Here is a 15,954-nt window from a genome sequence, read left to right as displayed (position 1 = left end):
AGGGTTCAGAGAGCTTCTGGATAGCTGAACACCTGGCGCTTCTGGAGTGTGGTGTGCCCAGGGAGGGCATGGAAGCTCCGCACCCCTTCCCCTTCCCTCATTCCTTGCCCTATGTGCATCTCTTCATCTGTATCCTTTGCGATATCCTTTATAATAAACCAGTAAACATAAGTAAGTGTGTCTCTGAGTTCTGTGATCCACTCTAGCAAATTAATTGAACCCAAAGAGGAGGTCGTGGGAACCTCAACTTGAAGCCAGTTGGTCAGAAGTTCTGGAGGCCTAGACTTATGCCTGGTGTGGTTGAGGGCGGCGGTCTTGGAGACTAAACCCTTAACCTGTGGGGTCTGACAATGTCTCTGGGTAGATAGTGTTGGAACTGAATTAGAGGACACCCAGCTGATGTCCACTGCTTGTTGGTGGGGAAACCCCACACACATTTGGTCACTGAAGTCCTCTGTGTTGATGATTGTGATGGCATGAGAGTAGAGGGAAAACACGATTTGAGGAGTTTTTCCTAAAACATGGGGCAATCACAGAACACTCCTGGGATGGTTGTTCTTCCCTTTACAGATTAGGAATGGGTCCAGAGGTCATGGCTAGTTGAAGAGAAGTTCTACAGTAAGTTAATGGTAGCAAAGTCCTAGATGTGAGGGCTGACTTTGCTGTGAGGGGTGGGGGGGGGGATTTATTCTCACACATGTGGGTACTGATATGGTTTGGGTGTGTCCCCACCCAAATCTTATCTTGAATTGTCACTCACACAATTCCCAGGTCATGGGAGGATCCTGGTGGGAGGTAATTGAATCGTGGGGCTGGGTCTTTCCTGTGCTGTTCTTGTGACCGTGAATAAGTCTCACAGATCTGATGGTTTTAAAAGCAGGAGTTTCCCTGCACAAGCCCTTTCTCTTTTTGCTTGCTGCCATCCATGTAAGAAAGATGTGACTTGTTTCTCCTTACCTTCTGCCGTGACTGGGAGGCCTCCCTAGCCGTGTGGAACTGTAAGTCTATTAAATCACTTTTTCATCTCAGTCTCAGGTATGTCTTTATCAGCAGCGTGAAAACAGACTAATACAGGTATCAAGGCACCCACAGGCTACTCTGGGGAGACTGATGTGTCAGCCCGTTAGTGCAATAAGCAGGGAAGCTCTGTCCAGGGAAGAATATGTCTGGGGACCCAGAAGGGGTGGATCAGGTAAGGCTTCATCAAGGTGATTCAGTTTCTGAACCATGAAAAGAGAGTTCAGAGTTTACCAAGTGGACTGGAAACAAGAGTGTTCCAGGCTGAGAGCGGCAGGAGCTGGGACAAGGAAGTGTGGCACAGCTTCCTTGTGGAGAGAAAATTGGAAAAGTGCAAGACAAGCCCGGGGACCAGTTACAAAGGCTTGGAGAGAGAAGACAGCTGAGGCAGGACTGGTGGGTGTGGTGAGATCAAGTGACAACACAGGAGGTAGAACTGACGAGCTCCCTAATTTGAGACCAGGTGCTATGTCTCACGTATGTAATCCCAGCACTTTGGGATGCTTGAACCCAGGAGTTTGAGACCAGCCTAGGCAGCATGGCGAGACCCTGTTTCTTAAAAAAAAAAAAAAAAAAAAAAATTAGCCAGGTATGGTGGTGCACACCTGTGGTCCCAGCTACTTGGGAGGCTGAGGCAGGAGGATGGCTTGTGCATGGGAGTTGGAGGCTGCAGGAGGATGGCTTGAGTATGGGAGTTCGAGGCTGCAGTGAGCTATGATCATGCCACTGCACTCCAGCCTGGGTGACAGAGGGAGACCCTGTCTCTATAAAAGGAAAACAAGGATCTAATTTGGGACCATGAGTGGCACTCACTTGCCATGTCCTGTTAGCCTGGTCCCTGGATGCCTATGAGGAGGGAGACAGCCTCATTAACCAGTCCACTGTCCTGGAACTGATGCCCTAGCAAGAAATGCACTTCTGTTGTATTTGAGCCATTACATTTGAAGTCTATTGGTCATAGCAGCAGAACTTGCCTTCACTAATGTAGCCTCTCCCTAGCTGGGAGCACCATATCAAACCATGTGTTGGGGGAGAGAAGAAATGAGGATATTCCTCTCTTCTTTGAAGCTTACAAATTTAGCTGGAACTACGTATGGAAAAGGAGAACATTTACCTGGCTCTTCAGATCTAAGATTGCCTGTTCTTCAAGTGGGCATACTGCCTCTGTTTCTCTGGGTTCCTGAGGTAACCCAGTACCTTGGAGCTCCTCCAGCCCCGGGAGCCAGCAGAAAAGCCACCAGTTGTCTGTAAGGAAGTGCCCTCAGGCCTGGCTGAGCTCATTACAGCAGACAGCTAGCAACTCTTCCTCCTCTTAGATTCTGTCATGTTAGACAATCTGCCTGCTGTCCCCACTAACCATCAAAGTTCCATGGAATGAACTTGTCACTTTTTCAGCATCCTAACCACCACACTTTCCTGCTACCTCTGGCACTTGGAAATTCAGAGACAAAAGCCCTTTTTTAGGCAGCGAGCCCTGATTTTCAGTTCCAAAGCTATGGGCACTGCTGGGTGGGACCAGAGGAGTGGTGTGCAGTGAGCTGCCTGGAGGGGTTGCATGAGACCATGTCCCGTCTCCTGGATGGAGGTGTCTTCTGGTTGCCAAGAAAGTATTGAGTGATCATCAGAAAAATTCCTTGGTTTTCATGGTTTGTTGCTTTGTAGCAGGTCTTAAGGAAAAAAAGATTTTCATGGTTTGGGACAGGTCCTTAGAGATGGGCCACACCAGCCCTGACACGCCTGAGCCCAGTGGTGGGCCACCTAACACCTCTCTCTCCTCTCTTCCAGCTTTATCTTTGTCTTGCTCTTTCCGGAGTCCTTTCCTTGCATCCTGCCAGCTGGCATTCCCTTTATTCTTGTACGCCTAGCTTCTACACAAAGCCTTCCATGAGCTTCCCAAGCCTCAGGGCTGATTCCCTGCACTGGGCAGGCTGTAGCATCTCTGTTCACCTCTCTGTCACATGTTACTGGGTACATGCCCAGTAAATTCCCCACAACTGAGATTCTGCTTTGCCTGAGCAGTGCCCTCTGGCTCCTTAGGGATGATGCCCGCTGAGGGGTTTCCTGGCTTTAAGGTCATGGTTCAGGCTGGGCACAGTGGCTCACACCTGTAATCCCAGCACTTTGGGAGGCCGAGGCGGGCAGATCACTTGAGGCCAGGAGTTTGAGACCAGCCTGGCCAACATGGTGAAACCCCATTTCTACTATAGCTGGGCGTGGTGGCAGGTGCCTGTAATTCTAGCTGCTTGGGAGGTTGAGGCATGAGAATCGGTTGAGCCTGGAACGTGGGGGCTGCAGTGAGCCAAGAGCATGCCACTGCACTCCAGCCTGAGTGACAGAGCCAGATTCTTCTCCCCACCCCAAAAAAAGGGGTCATGGTTCAGACCTCCATTGTAGGCCCACGCCCCTTGCTTTACTAGCTGAGGGACCTTGCCTAAATTCTTTAGCCTATTTAGGGAGCCTAAATTTTCTTATCTGCAAAATGGAGATTAATAGAACTTACCTTGCAGGACCTTTGTGAAAAAACAAAAAACAAAAAACTTGAGAAGGCATTCAAAGCACTTAGTTCGTGATCAGTAAATATGAGCTTATTGTTTTTCTTAGACGATGAGTAGGATTTTTCATCAGAAATAAATCATTCTGGTTGCCTTGGGCAAACTAATCTGCAATATAAAATATCTATAATAAATGGCTGTTGTGTATTCATTGCTACTGTGTGCCAGGCACCATGCTACAACACTTTATAAAAATTTCATCGAGACTTTTCCACAATTTTTTTTTGTTTGTTTGTTTTTGAGATGGAGTTTCGCTCTTGTTGCCCAGGCTGGAGTGCAATGGCATGACCTCCTCTCACTGCAACCTCTGCCTCCCGAGTTCAAGTGATTCTCCTGCCTCAGCCTCCTGAGTAGCTGGGACCACAGGGATGTGCCACCATGTCAGGCTAATTTTTTGTAGAGACAGTGTTTTACTATGTTGGCCAGACTGGTCTCGAACTTCTGACCTCAGGTGATCCACCCAACTCGGCCTCCCAAAGTGCTGGGATTACAGACATGAGGCACCGTGCCTGGCCCTTATCCACAACTCTTAAGGTAGGCGCTAATATTTGCATTAAGTAGATGCAGATGGCTTATCTTTTGCTGAGTTAGCTTGATCTGATTTGAACTGGCAATACACTGCCTTCCAGGTCATTGTCCTGCCTGGGGGTCTTTGCACATCCAGACCACACTTCCTTACTCTTTACCTAAATCTAACTCTTTCTCATCCTTGAAGAGAGGTATTTGCACCCTTCCTTTGCCCCCAGTCATTCTTTTTCTATTTTTTATTTCATTTCATTTATTTTATTATTATTGTTATTATTATTTGAGACAGAATCTCACTGTCACCCAGGCTGGAGTGCAGTGGCATAATCATGGTTCACCGTAGCCTGAAACTCCTGGGCTCAAGTAATCCTTCCACCTCAGCTTCCCGAGAAGCTGGGACTACAGGTGTGCACCATCAAGCCCGGCTAATTTTGGTAGGTCTCGCTATGTTTCCCAGGCTGGTCTCCAACTCCTGAGCTCAAGTGATCCTCCCGCCTTGGCCTCCCAAAGTGCTGGGACTACAGGCATAAGCCACCGTGCCTGGCCACACCCAATCTTTCTTACTGCAGTTGGTGATACATGGTTTTTGTTTTCTCTATACATCTATTTTTTGGTGGTGTGTTTAATATCTGTCTTTTCCCAGACTGTCGCCTCCATGAAAGCAGGAGCCTTGTCTGTTTTCTCCTCCATGTTATCCCCCCAACGCCTAGCACAGTGCCTGGCATATGTAGGAGCTCAACAGGGTTTGCGGAACTATTATGTGTATGTCTGAAGGAAGGAGGTTGGCAGTGTGCGCAACGTGTGAGGGGAACCCCACTCTCCAAGGTTCCAGTGGCTTTAAAGGTGTCCTCGAGAAAGTAAGAGGGACGGGGGACACTTGTTTTCCTTCCTTCCTTCCTTCCTTCCTTCCCTCTTTCTTTTTGCTTTAAAGTGTGCTGAAAGAACACTCTGAGCCAAGTCTGAATGGCTCGGGCAGGGCTGGGGCGCGGGTGCTGGCAGGCGCCGGAGAGGCGACATCTGGCCATGGGAGCATTTGTTTCAAAGTTCGAGGCCGTTCGCTCGGGGTCAAGGTCAGTTGGGCGGGCCGTTCGGAGACCAGCCCCGGCGTTCCAGGACCGTTTCCGGGGCCCGGCCAAGGCGTTGCCGCAGGGTCGGGGGCCAGCGCGAGTGCTGAGTCACGCGCCGTCCGGGAGCGCTTCGGGTCGGTAACTCGGGAAGACTACGAAGCCGGAGCGGAAGCCGGAGCGGTAGCCGGAGCGGTAGCCGGAGCGGGAGCGCGCGGGCGCGGCCGGCAGGTGAGATCGCGCCACCAGGCGGGCTCTCGAGACCCCGGGCGCCCCGGGCGGGACAGGGACCCGGAAGAGGAGTGAGCGGATCAGAGGCCTGGCGCACGCCGTGTCAGGCGTGGGGAGGTCCGCGCAGTTGTGGCGCTGTGAGGAGAGGGATACTCGGCTCAGGACCGCCCCTCTCCGTCTTCCCCAAAAAACGCAACAGGGAGATTTGCTCCTGGCCGAGGGCAAAGAAAACTCCACCCTCTTCGTTTGGCCCCTAAATCCCTGCTAAGTTTTCCTAAGGAAGATGGGCTTAGGCCGGGAAGGGCAAACTGGGGAAGAGGGAACACGGGGCCAGTGTAACCCGGATCCTGCGAGGACAGTCCGAGGGTCCGCTGGGTAGAAGCTGCCCGTCCGGACAGAAGCAGGTGTGAAAAGAAAGGGAGAAACCTCAGTCTCTAAGAGGAAAGGGATTGGAGTTACCCCAGTGTCCGTAGGCTCGCGGGTTGCACTAGGAGATCTGCATCTCCCTTCCCGAAGCCCTGGGTGCTGCAGGGACAAAGACCAGAGGTGAGTAAACTAACTGATGGGATGCGTGCAGTCGACTGGAACTGAATTAGTGGGGCGATATTGGGGCTCTCCTTCCAACACCACCTGATCAACACACCCTGCCTTTCCCTACAACGGGAGTCTTTTTGACCCTGGAATTCAAGGTGAGGATGGGGAAGGGTAAGGTGTCTTGGGAGTTGATGATCCTGTAGGAGGACAGGTGTAGGGCAGAGAGCCAGACATAGTTTAGGATGGGACTTCCAGGTTTCTGGACTCTGCCCCTGTGTTCAAAAGCCTGTATCAGGGTCCAGTGTGCATACATGCATCTGCCAGAGAGCCCCGGGATCTCAGATGCCACATGCCCTCACCCCAGCACCTAGAGAGGAGTTCTCCAAGGAGCACAGTGTGTCACCAAGAAGGGCACTGAGTCCCAGCCAGGGTAGGGCCTTGCTCAGGACTACCCACCCCAGAAGTGATGGGCTGGGCAGGCCGGTGGACTCCAGGGCCAGCCTGGCTTTGGCTGGTGGTGAAATGAAGCCAGCGTCCAGGTACAGGTGATGGGCAGACCACGGGGACCACAAAGTAACTGGCTCTGAGGAGGATGGACAAGGTGCTTGGCCTAGGTTTTCTGTGGGGGAGTGAATATGACATCCAGATGATCTGTCTGCCCCAGAGCTGCCCTCTCCTGGGGATAAAAGGAGGCTGCCTCCCTTCAGACTGAGTCCCTTTTCAGAAATTGGTCTTTTGGGAGTTCTGTTCTTCAAGTAGTCCCTGAGGGGCTGGCCATAGAGTGTCCCAGGGAGAGAGGCCGCCCAACCCTCTCCATCCTGCTCTGTCCCCCAGGTGGAGGAAGCCTCCATGGCGCTGTGAGTCGCGCTGTAGTGGCCTTCTCCTCCGGGACGGCCACTCGGGATCGTGGCTCTCCAGAGGTTGATGTTGAAACCCACCCTCTGCGTGAGCCACGACGACTCAAAAAGCGTCGTGTTTTATTTGTAATCTTTGTGAAGCAATACCGGAGCAATTCTGGGATGACATTCTTGCTTTGATCGGAGCCCACACGGTTCTGGCTGTGTGTCTTCTGAGGCACGACCTCTCAACAGCTTTGGCATAAGTGTAACTTCCTGGTTTTTCAGTAGTCCTATGGGCTGCTTATTGTGGAAGAATACCCTTGAGATCAGGGTGGATGGTCTTGGCAGAGAAAACAGGATTGACTGAGCAAATGCTTGTGCAAATCAGATTGTGTATGTGTGTGTCTGTGTGTATGTGTGTTGTGGGAGGGAGCAAAGGTAAAGTTACTGAGGAGTTCCTGGACAATCAGGGTTTGTTCTGTTGTCTTAGGCCTTCTTTTAAGCTAACATTCCTGAACGTAGATGGACGTAGTTAAGATTCTCTGTGATTCCCACTGGGGCTTTTGTGTTCAGTTCAAAATCAGACAGTGGATTTAGCAGTTCCTCAAAAAGTTAAACTTTGAGTTACTGCATGATCCAGCAATTCCACACCTAAATATTTATACTAAAGAGGATTGAAGACTGGTTCACACAAAAACCTGTACACAAATATTCATAGTGGCATTATTCACATAGTCAAAAGGTGGAAACAAGCCAAGTGCCCGTCAGCTAATGAGTGGATAAACAAAATGTGGTCTATCATACCCCAACGATGGACTGTTATTCAGCCGGAAAAAGGAATGAAGCACTGATACATGCTACAACTCGGATGAAACTTGGAAACATTATGGTCAGTGGAAGACGTCACAAATGAAAAGCCATGTAGTGTATAATTCCATCTACATGAATTGTCTAGAACAGACAAATCTGTAGAGACAGAAAGAACAGTAGCTACCCAGGGCTCGGGTAGGTGGGGTACAGGATTTATTTTGGGGGTGATGGAAGTGTTCTGGAATTAGATAGTTGCGATGGTTGCACAACCTGGTGAATACACTAAAACCCATTGAACTTAGATCTCTTTTTTTAACATTTAAATTAAAAAAAATTTTTTTTTTTTTTGAGACAGTCTTGCTCTGGCACCCAGGCCGGAGTGCAGTGGCATGATCATGGCTCATTGCAACCTCAATGTCCTAGGCTCAAGCGATCCTCCCACCTCAGCCTCCTGAGTAGCAGGGACCACAGGCATGTGCCACCATGCCTGGCTAATTTTTTGTATTTTTTGTAGAGATGGGGTTTCACCACGTTGTCCAGGCTGGTCTTGAACTCCGGAGCTCAAGCAGTCTGCCTGCCTTGGCTTCCCAAAGTGTTGGGATTACAGGTGTGAGCAAGCCTACATCTCATTTTTTTTTTTTTAAAGATGGGGTCTCGTCTAGGCTGGAGTGCAGTGGTGCAATCGTAGCTCACTGTGAGCTTACGTCTTAGGTGGTAAATTGTATATGTGAATTTTATTTTGATTAAAAAAATTAGATGGTGAGAAGTCTGTCTTGTTATTAAAGACTTATTTACTATTTCTGCAAAAACGACATATGCTTGTTTGAAAAAAATTCAAACAATACAAAAGCTTAAGGAAGAAAATAAAAACATCACCTATGACCACTATTAGCATTTTGGTTCAGAGAGCAGGTTTGATGTGTTGAGAATTGAACTTGGGTAAGTTGTTGAACTTTTTTCCAAAACAAGGAGAAAAAACTCATATATTAAATGTGAAGATATGGGTAAAAGTGCAACAAATGCTAACTGCTGTAATCATTACATGTATATGTGTATACATACTGAGGTGGATGTGTCTTGTTGGACATAAATAGGATTAGGTTTTACACGCTTCTGTGGCCTTTTTGGGACCGGGCAAACTAATCTGCATTATAAAATATATAGAATAAATGGCTGCTGTGTATTCATTGCTACTGTGTGCCAGGCACCGTGCTAAAACACTTTACATAAATGATCTCATTGAATCTTTTCCACAACTCAAAATCACAGTGACTCACACCTGTAATTCCAGTACTCTGGGAGGCTAAGGCAGGAGGATCCCTTGAGGGACCAGGAGTTCAAGATCAGCCTAGGCAACATAGCGAGACCCTCATCTCTACAAAAATAAATAAATAAATAAAAAATTAGCCAGCTCAGGAGTTCGAGGTTATAATGAGTTATGATCGTGCCACTGCATTCTGGCCTGGATGATAGAGCAAGACCTTGTCCCTAAGAAAATTAAAAACAAGTAAATAAATAAATAAATACTGCCTGACTTTTTCTTTTCCTTTGTTTTTTTTGAGACAGGGTCTCACATTGTTTTCTAGGCTGTAGTGCAGTGGTATGAAGCACTGATACATGCTACAACTCGGATGAACCTTGAAAACATTATGTTTTGTGTCAATCAGATTGTGTATGTGTGTCTTTGTGTATGTGTGTTGTGGGAGGGAGCAAAGGTAAAGTTACTCACTGCATCCTCAAACTCCTGGGCTCAAGCAGTCCTCCTGTCTTTGCCTCCCAAAGTGCTAGGATTATAGGCAGGAGCCACCACACCCAGCCCTTGTCTGGCTTTTTCATGGACGGACTTTTTGTATAAAAACATCATTCACAGGGTGGGCACAGTGGCTTGCACCTGTAATCCCCAGCACTTTGGAAGGCTGAGGCAGGCCGATCACTTGAGGTCAGAAGTTCGAGACCAGCCTGGCCCACAAGGCAAAACCCTGACTCTACTAAAAATACAAAAAACAATTGGCTGGGTATGGTAGCACATGCCTGTAATTCCAGCTACTTGGGAGGCTGAGGCAGGAGAGCTGCTTGAACTCAGGAGGCAGACGTTGCAGTCAGTGAGCTGAAATCCACTGTACTCCAGCCTGGGCGATAGAGTGAGACTCCATCACAAAAACAAAACAAAACAAAACATCACTCACCCTTTAAAAATGACTGGCTACACAGTACTGCATTGTATGGGTTTATAATATTTTATCCTGTAGTCTCTCATTGGTGGCAGTTTCCTTTGATTGATGGAGTGTCACACAGGCGGAGGTTTGCACAGCACTACTGCTATGTTAGAACATGTAACTGGACATCCACTAATTCCATACGTGCATTTTCGTCACCTACAGGGTATGTGGCTGGAAATGCAGCTCTGTGGCTTAAGCCCTTGCTTTAGGTGTCTGGCCAAGTAGATCATCGTCAGGCAGAGGGGAGTTCACTGTCCTCTGGGGCCAGGCAAGAACCGATACTGGCAGAGCCAAGGAGAGTCAGTGTGTCCAAGAGTATTGGGCAAGGGACTGCCAAAGAGGCAGGGTCAAATCTGCTGGAGAGTCACTGGCCTCCCTATTCCACAAGTAAGGGTGGCAGGGGTCAGTAGAGGAGAGAGAAGGGAGAGCAGACTGCAGGAGAGACCTCAGGCAGCGTGAAGAGGAAAAGTGCCTCCCCTCCCTGGCTGTGCTCTGGCCTGGGTGTCCCCTCAGGCCCCAGACCCTTCACAGGGAACCCCAGAAAAGCAATTTGCCTTCCTTGGGTGAGGCAAGAGTTTACCCTTTTGGGGAAGCAGGTTGATGATCCTAGGGGGTCAAGGGCTTGGCTCCTTGATCAACTCATTGCCCCTGAGGTCCACTCTGGGGTCTAGACTTTCCTCCCTGGGAAGAGACCCCATGAAGGGCCTGGGGCAGGCTTGTCTGTCCACCTGGTTGTGAAAGCTGCCCTGGCATGGCAGGCTGTCTGTCTGTGCCGGCCCCTGTCACCTGTCCTCTAAGCCTCCCCACCTTCTGCCGCAGATACTCTAAACTCTACCGCCCTCCTCCCTTCCTGCCACTGGGCCTCTGGCCCAAGTTGTTTCCTCTGCTAGGAAGGCCTCCTGATCTCAGATCTTTTTCAGGGCTCTAGGCTGTCCTTTTTGAGTGTCCCTGGGTGGTCCAGTGTGACCTGACACACAGTGGACTCCCCTATCCCTATACCTGGCAAGCTGCGTAGCCCCTCTCCGGAGCCATGCCCAGCTAACTTGGAAGTGGGGCTTTCTGGGTGTTTTCTTGACCTCATCCCTGGCTGACAGCCCCAAGGGTAGGACCCGGCACAGAGGGTTCCACGCTGCCAGGGGCTGGTGAAACACATGCCACCCACGGCCTGCCTCATCGCTGCCTACATTCTCAGGCCCTGCGCAGCTCCTGGTGTTCACTGTTACCTCTGGCTGAGCCTGTGGGCCCTCCTGGCTCCTGGTCCCTAGGAGACATTCCCTTCTGGCCCAGTTGGCAGATTCAGCCTGAGGTATGCTTGGGATTAGCTCTAGACAACCCTTCTGAGGGCTTAGAGAAGCCAGGGTGGCCCTGCCTGCTGGGGGGCTTGTCTTGGGTCCTAATCACTGCCAGGGCTCAGCTTCCTCATCTGTGAAATAGGTATGTTCAAGCCTCCATGCTTTGGGGACCATTTGACCCTTGAGAAACAACTTTAAATCCCCTCCAATCCATTGTGTCAGTGCCCTCCCTCCGTTATACCGTCCTCCCCCAGGGGGGAAGTTAGGCAGTGGACATTTGAACACCAGTGGGAACAGTGCCCGGAGTTCTAACCAAAAGCTGCCCCATAAGTGTGGGATGATTTGGGGACCATCTTGGGGAACCACCACCATGTCTTGGAAACCAGTGTGTACGAGGACATCTCGGAATAGTATAACTGGTTGGGACTTATAGTCCCCTCCCATTATAGGGGTAAATTGAGGCCCAGAGAGGGAAGGGGTTGTGCCCCAGGCCCGCACAGACGATCAGGGCAGTGCAGCCTTCCAGCGGCCTGAGGGTCCCAGATGAGCTGGAACACACTTCCTTATGAGGCTGTTCAGTGGCTTGATGTCTATCCTTCAAGGATGACCTCAGAGTCTATATCCTCCTTTGCTGAAGCCCACAGCAGCTGTTGAGCCATTCTGGCTGCTTTCTGTATAGTGTGAGCTTGGTTTCTTTTTCTCAGCATCTCCCCCTAGCAGCCTGGCTTATTTCTGCCTCTCCTTAGGGCTCAGCACAGGCCAGGAGGACGGTTGATTCCCTGTGACCTCTCAGGGTCTCAGCTGCAGTCGAGAGTGCCCCTCGGTGGGCTGCGTGGCTCCTCCCACACCAGCAGCCCTCTGCCTGCCTGAGGCCAACACTGCAAGCATCCTTCTTTGGGGTTCTGCTGGGCTGGAGACAAGGCCTCTGGTGCAGCCCCAGGCCAGTCCCTGAGCCCTCCTCTGTCTGGGGCAGACTCTGGGATGCACCAGGTGACCCTGTTTACCAGCCTTCCAGGCTGGCTTGGGGAGCCCAGGCAACTTTGCTGCTGTAGGGGCCAAGGCTGTTGAGTTGGATAGAAGGCATACAAATTTATTTAATGTGTATACATAGGAGCCTTCAGAAGGAAGACTCAACCCCCAAAAGAGGTACAGAAGCTTATATACCATCTTGAGGTCATAAAAAGAAATGGGGATTGAGTGTGGTGGCTCATGCCTATAATCCCAGCACTTTGGGAGGTTGAGATGGGAGGATCACTTGAGCCCAGGAGTTTGAGACCAGCCTGGGCAACAAAGGGAGACCCCATCTCTACCAATATTTATTATTTTTATTGTTTTATTTTTTGAGATAGGGTCTCACTCTGTGACCCAGGCTGGAGTGCAGTGGCACAGTTATGGCTCACTGTAGCCTTGACCTCCCCAGCTCAAGTGACCCTCCCACTTCAGCCTCCCAGTTAGCTGGGACTACAGGTGCACATCACCATGCCTGGCTTTTTGCTGTTGTTGTTGTTGTTTTGTAGAGACAGAGTCTGTCTGTGTTACCCAGGCTGGTCTGGAACTCCTGGGCTCAGAAGACCCTCCTGCCTCAACCTCCCAAAGTGCTGGGATTACAGGCATGAGCTGCTATACCCAGCCCCATCTCTACAAGTAATTAAAAAATTAGCCAGGCATTGTAGCACACAGCTGTGGCCCCTCCTTTCTACTCCATGATCACAGTCTTAGTTCACACCACATTTGTCTTAGTCTGTTTTCTGCTGCTACAGCAGAATACCACAGACTAGGTAATTATAATAAACAGAAATATATTGGCTTATGGTTCTGGAGGCTGGGAAGTCCAAGATCAAGGGCCCAGTGTCTGGTGAGGGCCTTCATGTTGAGTCATCCCATGGTGGAAGGGAAAAGAGAGAGTGACAGAGAGCAAGAGCTTGAACTTGCAGCCTCAGAGGCCTTTTAATAATTGGTATTAATCCATTCGTGAGGGTGGAGACCTCATGACCCAAACACCTCTAATTAGGCCCCACCTCTCAACACTGTTCCTTTTTGGGAGACATATTCAAACCCTAGCAGCAGAATTTTGCAGGATTCTTGTCGTAACCTGCTAATTGACCTCCTTAGACCTGGACCTTAAGTTGGTGACCTGTGAGCTGGGCTGAATCTGGTTGCAGTGTTTGTTTGATGCAGTGCTTAAAGAATGTCTTTTGTTGTTCCTTTAGATGTGGCCTATGCTTGCCAGTTCCCTACAGGTGTGCCCACTGTTTCTTGTTATTGTATCTCTTCCCAGCTTCCCACATCATTGACACTGCCCACCTGGTTATTTGACTTTGTAAGGTCTGCCCTCATAAGGGCAGGGACCATATCTGCCTGTTTGACCACAGGATACACAACACAGAGCGTGTCAAAAAGCAGGAGTTCAATTCATATATGTTGTTGAGTGAACATTATTCCCCTCTTCAAAAGTCTTTTTTTTCCTCCTGCCCCACTGCAATCTCTCCCAAAAGTCTTCAATGAAATATATCAAGTAAAAAACAAACGTGCAGAACACTTTATTTAATGGGTGCAAAAAATAGTCGTGATTATAGGTGCATAAGCTATCTCTGGAAGGAGTCATCCAAACTTGCTACATAACAGTGGATGCCTCTGGAGAAGGGAACCGGGTATTTGGGGGATGGGCTGGAAGTGGGATACCCCCTTGTTCCTTCTGAATTTAATTCAAATTTTATAAAGTTGGAGTTTCATTAATCCAAGATTTACCTCATCTAAAAAGGTCAATTCATGATTGAGGCCTCTCTCACTGTGGGCCCTCCCAGCCCTCCCAGCCACCCTGACACTGATGTGCTCTCCTCTTCCTTCTCAGCAGTGCCTGGTTCGAGATGGGGTCCCAGGTGTCGGTGGAATCGGGAGCTCTGCACGTGGTGATTGTGGGTGGGGGCTTTGGCGGGATCGCGGCAGCCAGCCAGCTGCAGGCCCTGAACATCCCCTTCATGCTGGTGGACATGAAGGACTCCTTCCACCACAATGTGGCTGCCCTCCGAGCCTCCGTGGAGACAGGTAACGTGCTCCCATCTGGGGTTGTCTCTGTGAGGGTGGTCTTGTCTCCACTCTGGGGCTTGATTTTAGGGCTGGGGATGGTTTTCTCCATTTAGGGCAAAGTGCCTGCATTCCACTATCAGACAAGTTCTGGAGAAACTCAAGGTCTTTGGTCTTAAGTAGCCACCATAATGAGACCCTAGAAGTAAAAGCTTGAGCTTTTCTGAGGGTCTGAGGCCCAGACTGGCGTTTTAGGAGGTAGGGGTACCCCAGGCATACTTAATGGCCTGACCCTTTGGTCAAGAGCCCCCCTGTTGGTGTGCAGCTCGTGAAAGGTTCTGAGTCACTCTGGCTTCCCGTGGGCAGCCTAGCTCTGCCCTATGACCTCTTCTGTGTCCCTTCCCCAGGGTTCGCCAAAAAGACATTCATTTCTTACTCGGTGACTTTCAAGGACAACTTCCGGCAGGGGCTGGTGGTGGGGATAGACCTGAAGAACCAGACGGTGCTGCTGCAGGGCGGTGAGGTGAGTAAGGGCCAGCCCGGCTGCCAGCTGGCTCAAGGGCCCACTGCAGGGCTCGGGTGGGATCCTCCAGGGTTAAGAGAGAGCTAGGCTGGGGGCAGTGGCTCATACCTGTAATCTCAGCCCTTTGGGAGGCCAAGGCGGGTGGATCACCTGAGGTCAGGAGTTTGAGACCAGACTGCCCAACATGGCAAAACCCTGTCTCTACTGAAAATACAAAAATTAGCTGGGCGTGATGGTGGGCGCATGTAATCTCAGCTACTCAGGAGGCTGAGGCAGGAGAATTGCTTGAATTCGAGAGGCGGAAGTTGCAGTAAGCTGAGATTGCACCACTGCACTCCAGCCTGGGTGACAGAGTGAGACTCCATCTCAAAAAAAAAAAAAAAAAGAAAAAGAAAAGAGAATGCTGTCTGTGAGCCCCAAGCCCTGCCTGGTGCTGGGCAGATAGCGGATTCCTCATAAACGAAGGCTTGACCACAGCAACCACAAGAATATGGTGGCAGATATTTCTTTTGTAATTCTTGCATGCCAGGTCCTGTTTGTAGCCTTTACGTAAATCTCATGAATGTTTACTGTGCCTCTATGGGGAAGGTGGTATAACTTCATTTTACAGAGAAGCTAAAAGGTTAAATGGCTTGCTTAAGATCCCACAGCTGGTAAGAGACTGAACCAGGATTTGAACCCATGCAATTTTAGCCCAGAGCCCATGCTCTAAAAGCCAGTGTCCCAGACAACTCCCAGGCTTGGCCAGCCCTCGGCTCTGTCTAGAACAAAAAGTTACGCACACACATGGTCCCACATCTCCTGGATCGGATGTCACTGGGGCAGAGATTTCCCTTCACTCATCTGTGTGTTCCCCCACCTCACATGTGCATCATGGAGCCTGGCACACACCTGCCATGACTTGAGCTCCATCGACAAGCTGCCACCAGCTCAGGATAAGTGTCACGTCCAGCCCACCCCCACTTGGTGTTTGAAGCTAAGGGGGCATTGGCAAAAGGAAACACAATTCCCTTCCTTGATGAGCATGTGATTTAGTGTGACCCAGCCCTTCTTGAATTAATGGGGCTAGATAGTTTCCTGGTTGGAGAGATTACTGAGTGTCTCCTAGTCCTGCAGTCTCTGGCCATGCGTTTTAGAACCCTGAAAGATTCCATGAGGGCATCTCGGAGGTTTAGGGGAAAGTGGGGGCTGAGTGGAGTCCAGGCCCTCCAGCCCCTCCCATTGGAGCAGCTCTGTTTTTGTCAACTTTATATATTTAGGCTCCAAACAAGATTTCCTTTTCTTTGTTTAAAATTTTTTTAATTAGGCCGGGCGCGGTGGCTCA

The 15,954-nt window shown here is 49.9% G+C and overlaps 1 protein-coding gene across 3 annotated transcripts in view; it reads left to right on the top strand.

Moving 5' to 3' along the window:
- Positions 1–5,028: 5,028 nt before the first annotated feature.
- The window catches only part of AIFM2 (apoptosis-inducing factor, mitochondrion-associated, 2), a 21,199-nt gene continuing 10,273 nt past the window's right edge, over positions 5,029–15,954 (top strand). Inside the window, exons 1-3 of one of the 3 annotated variants that reach the window (XM_011927296.1) lie at positions 5,029–5,164; positions 13,935–14,128; positions 14,515–14,630. In XM_011927296.1, the coding sequence (XP_011782686.1) occupies positions 5,058–5,164; positions 13,935–14,128; positions 14,515–14,630 (417 nt within the window). In that variant the 5' untranslated portion in view covers positions 5,029–5,057. Of the gene's footprint in view, positions 5,390–13,934; positions 14,129–14,514; positions 14,631–15,954 lie in introns of all 3 variants that reach the window. The other 2 variants (XM_011927306.1, XM_011927315.1) reach the window with 2 other exon arrangements.

Source organism: Colobus angolensis, unplaced genomic scaffold (assembly GCF_000951035.1).
Source record: "Colobus angolensis palliatus isolate OR3802 unplaced genomic scaffold, Cang.pa_1.0 Scaffold12, whole genome shotgun sequence".
Taxonomy (NCBI): domain Eukaryota; kingdom Metazoa; phylum Chordata; class Mammalia; order Primates; family Cercopithecidae; genus Colobus; species Colobus angolensis.
The sequence above is the reverse complement of the archived record's forward strand: the minus strand, read 5'-3'. Positions and strand labels throughout refer to the sequence as shown.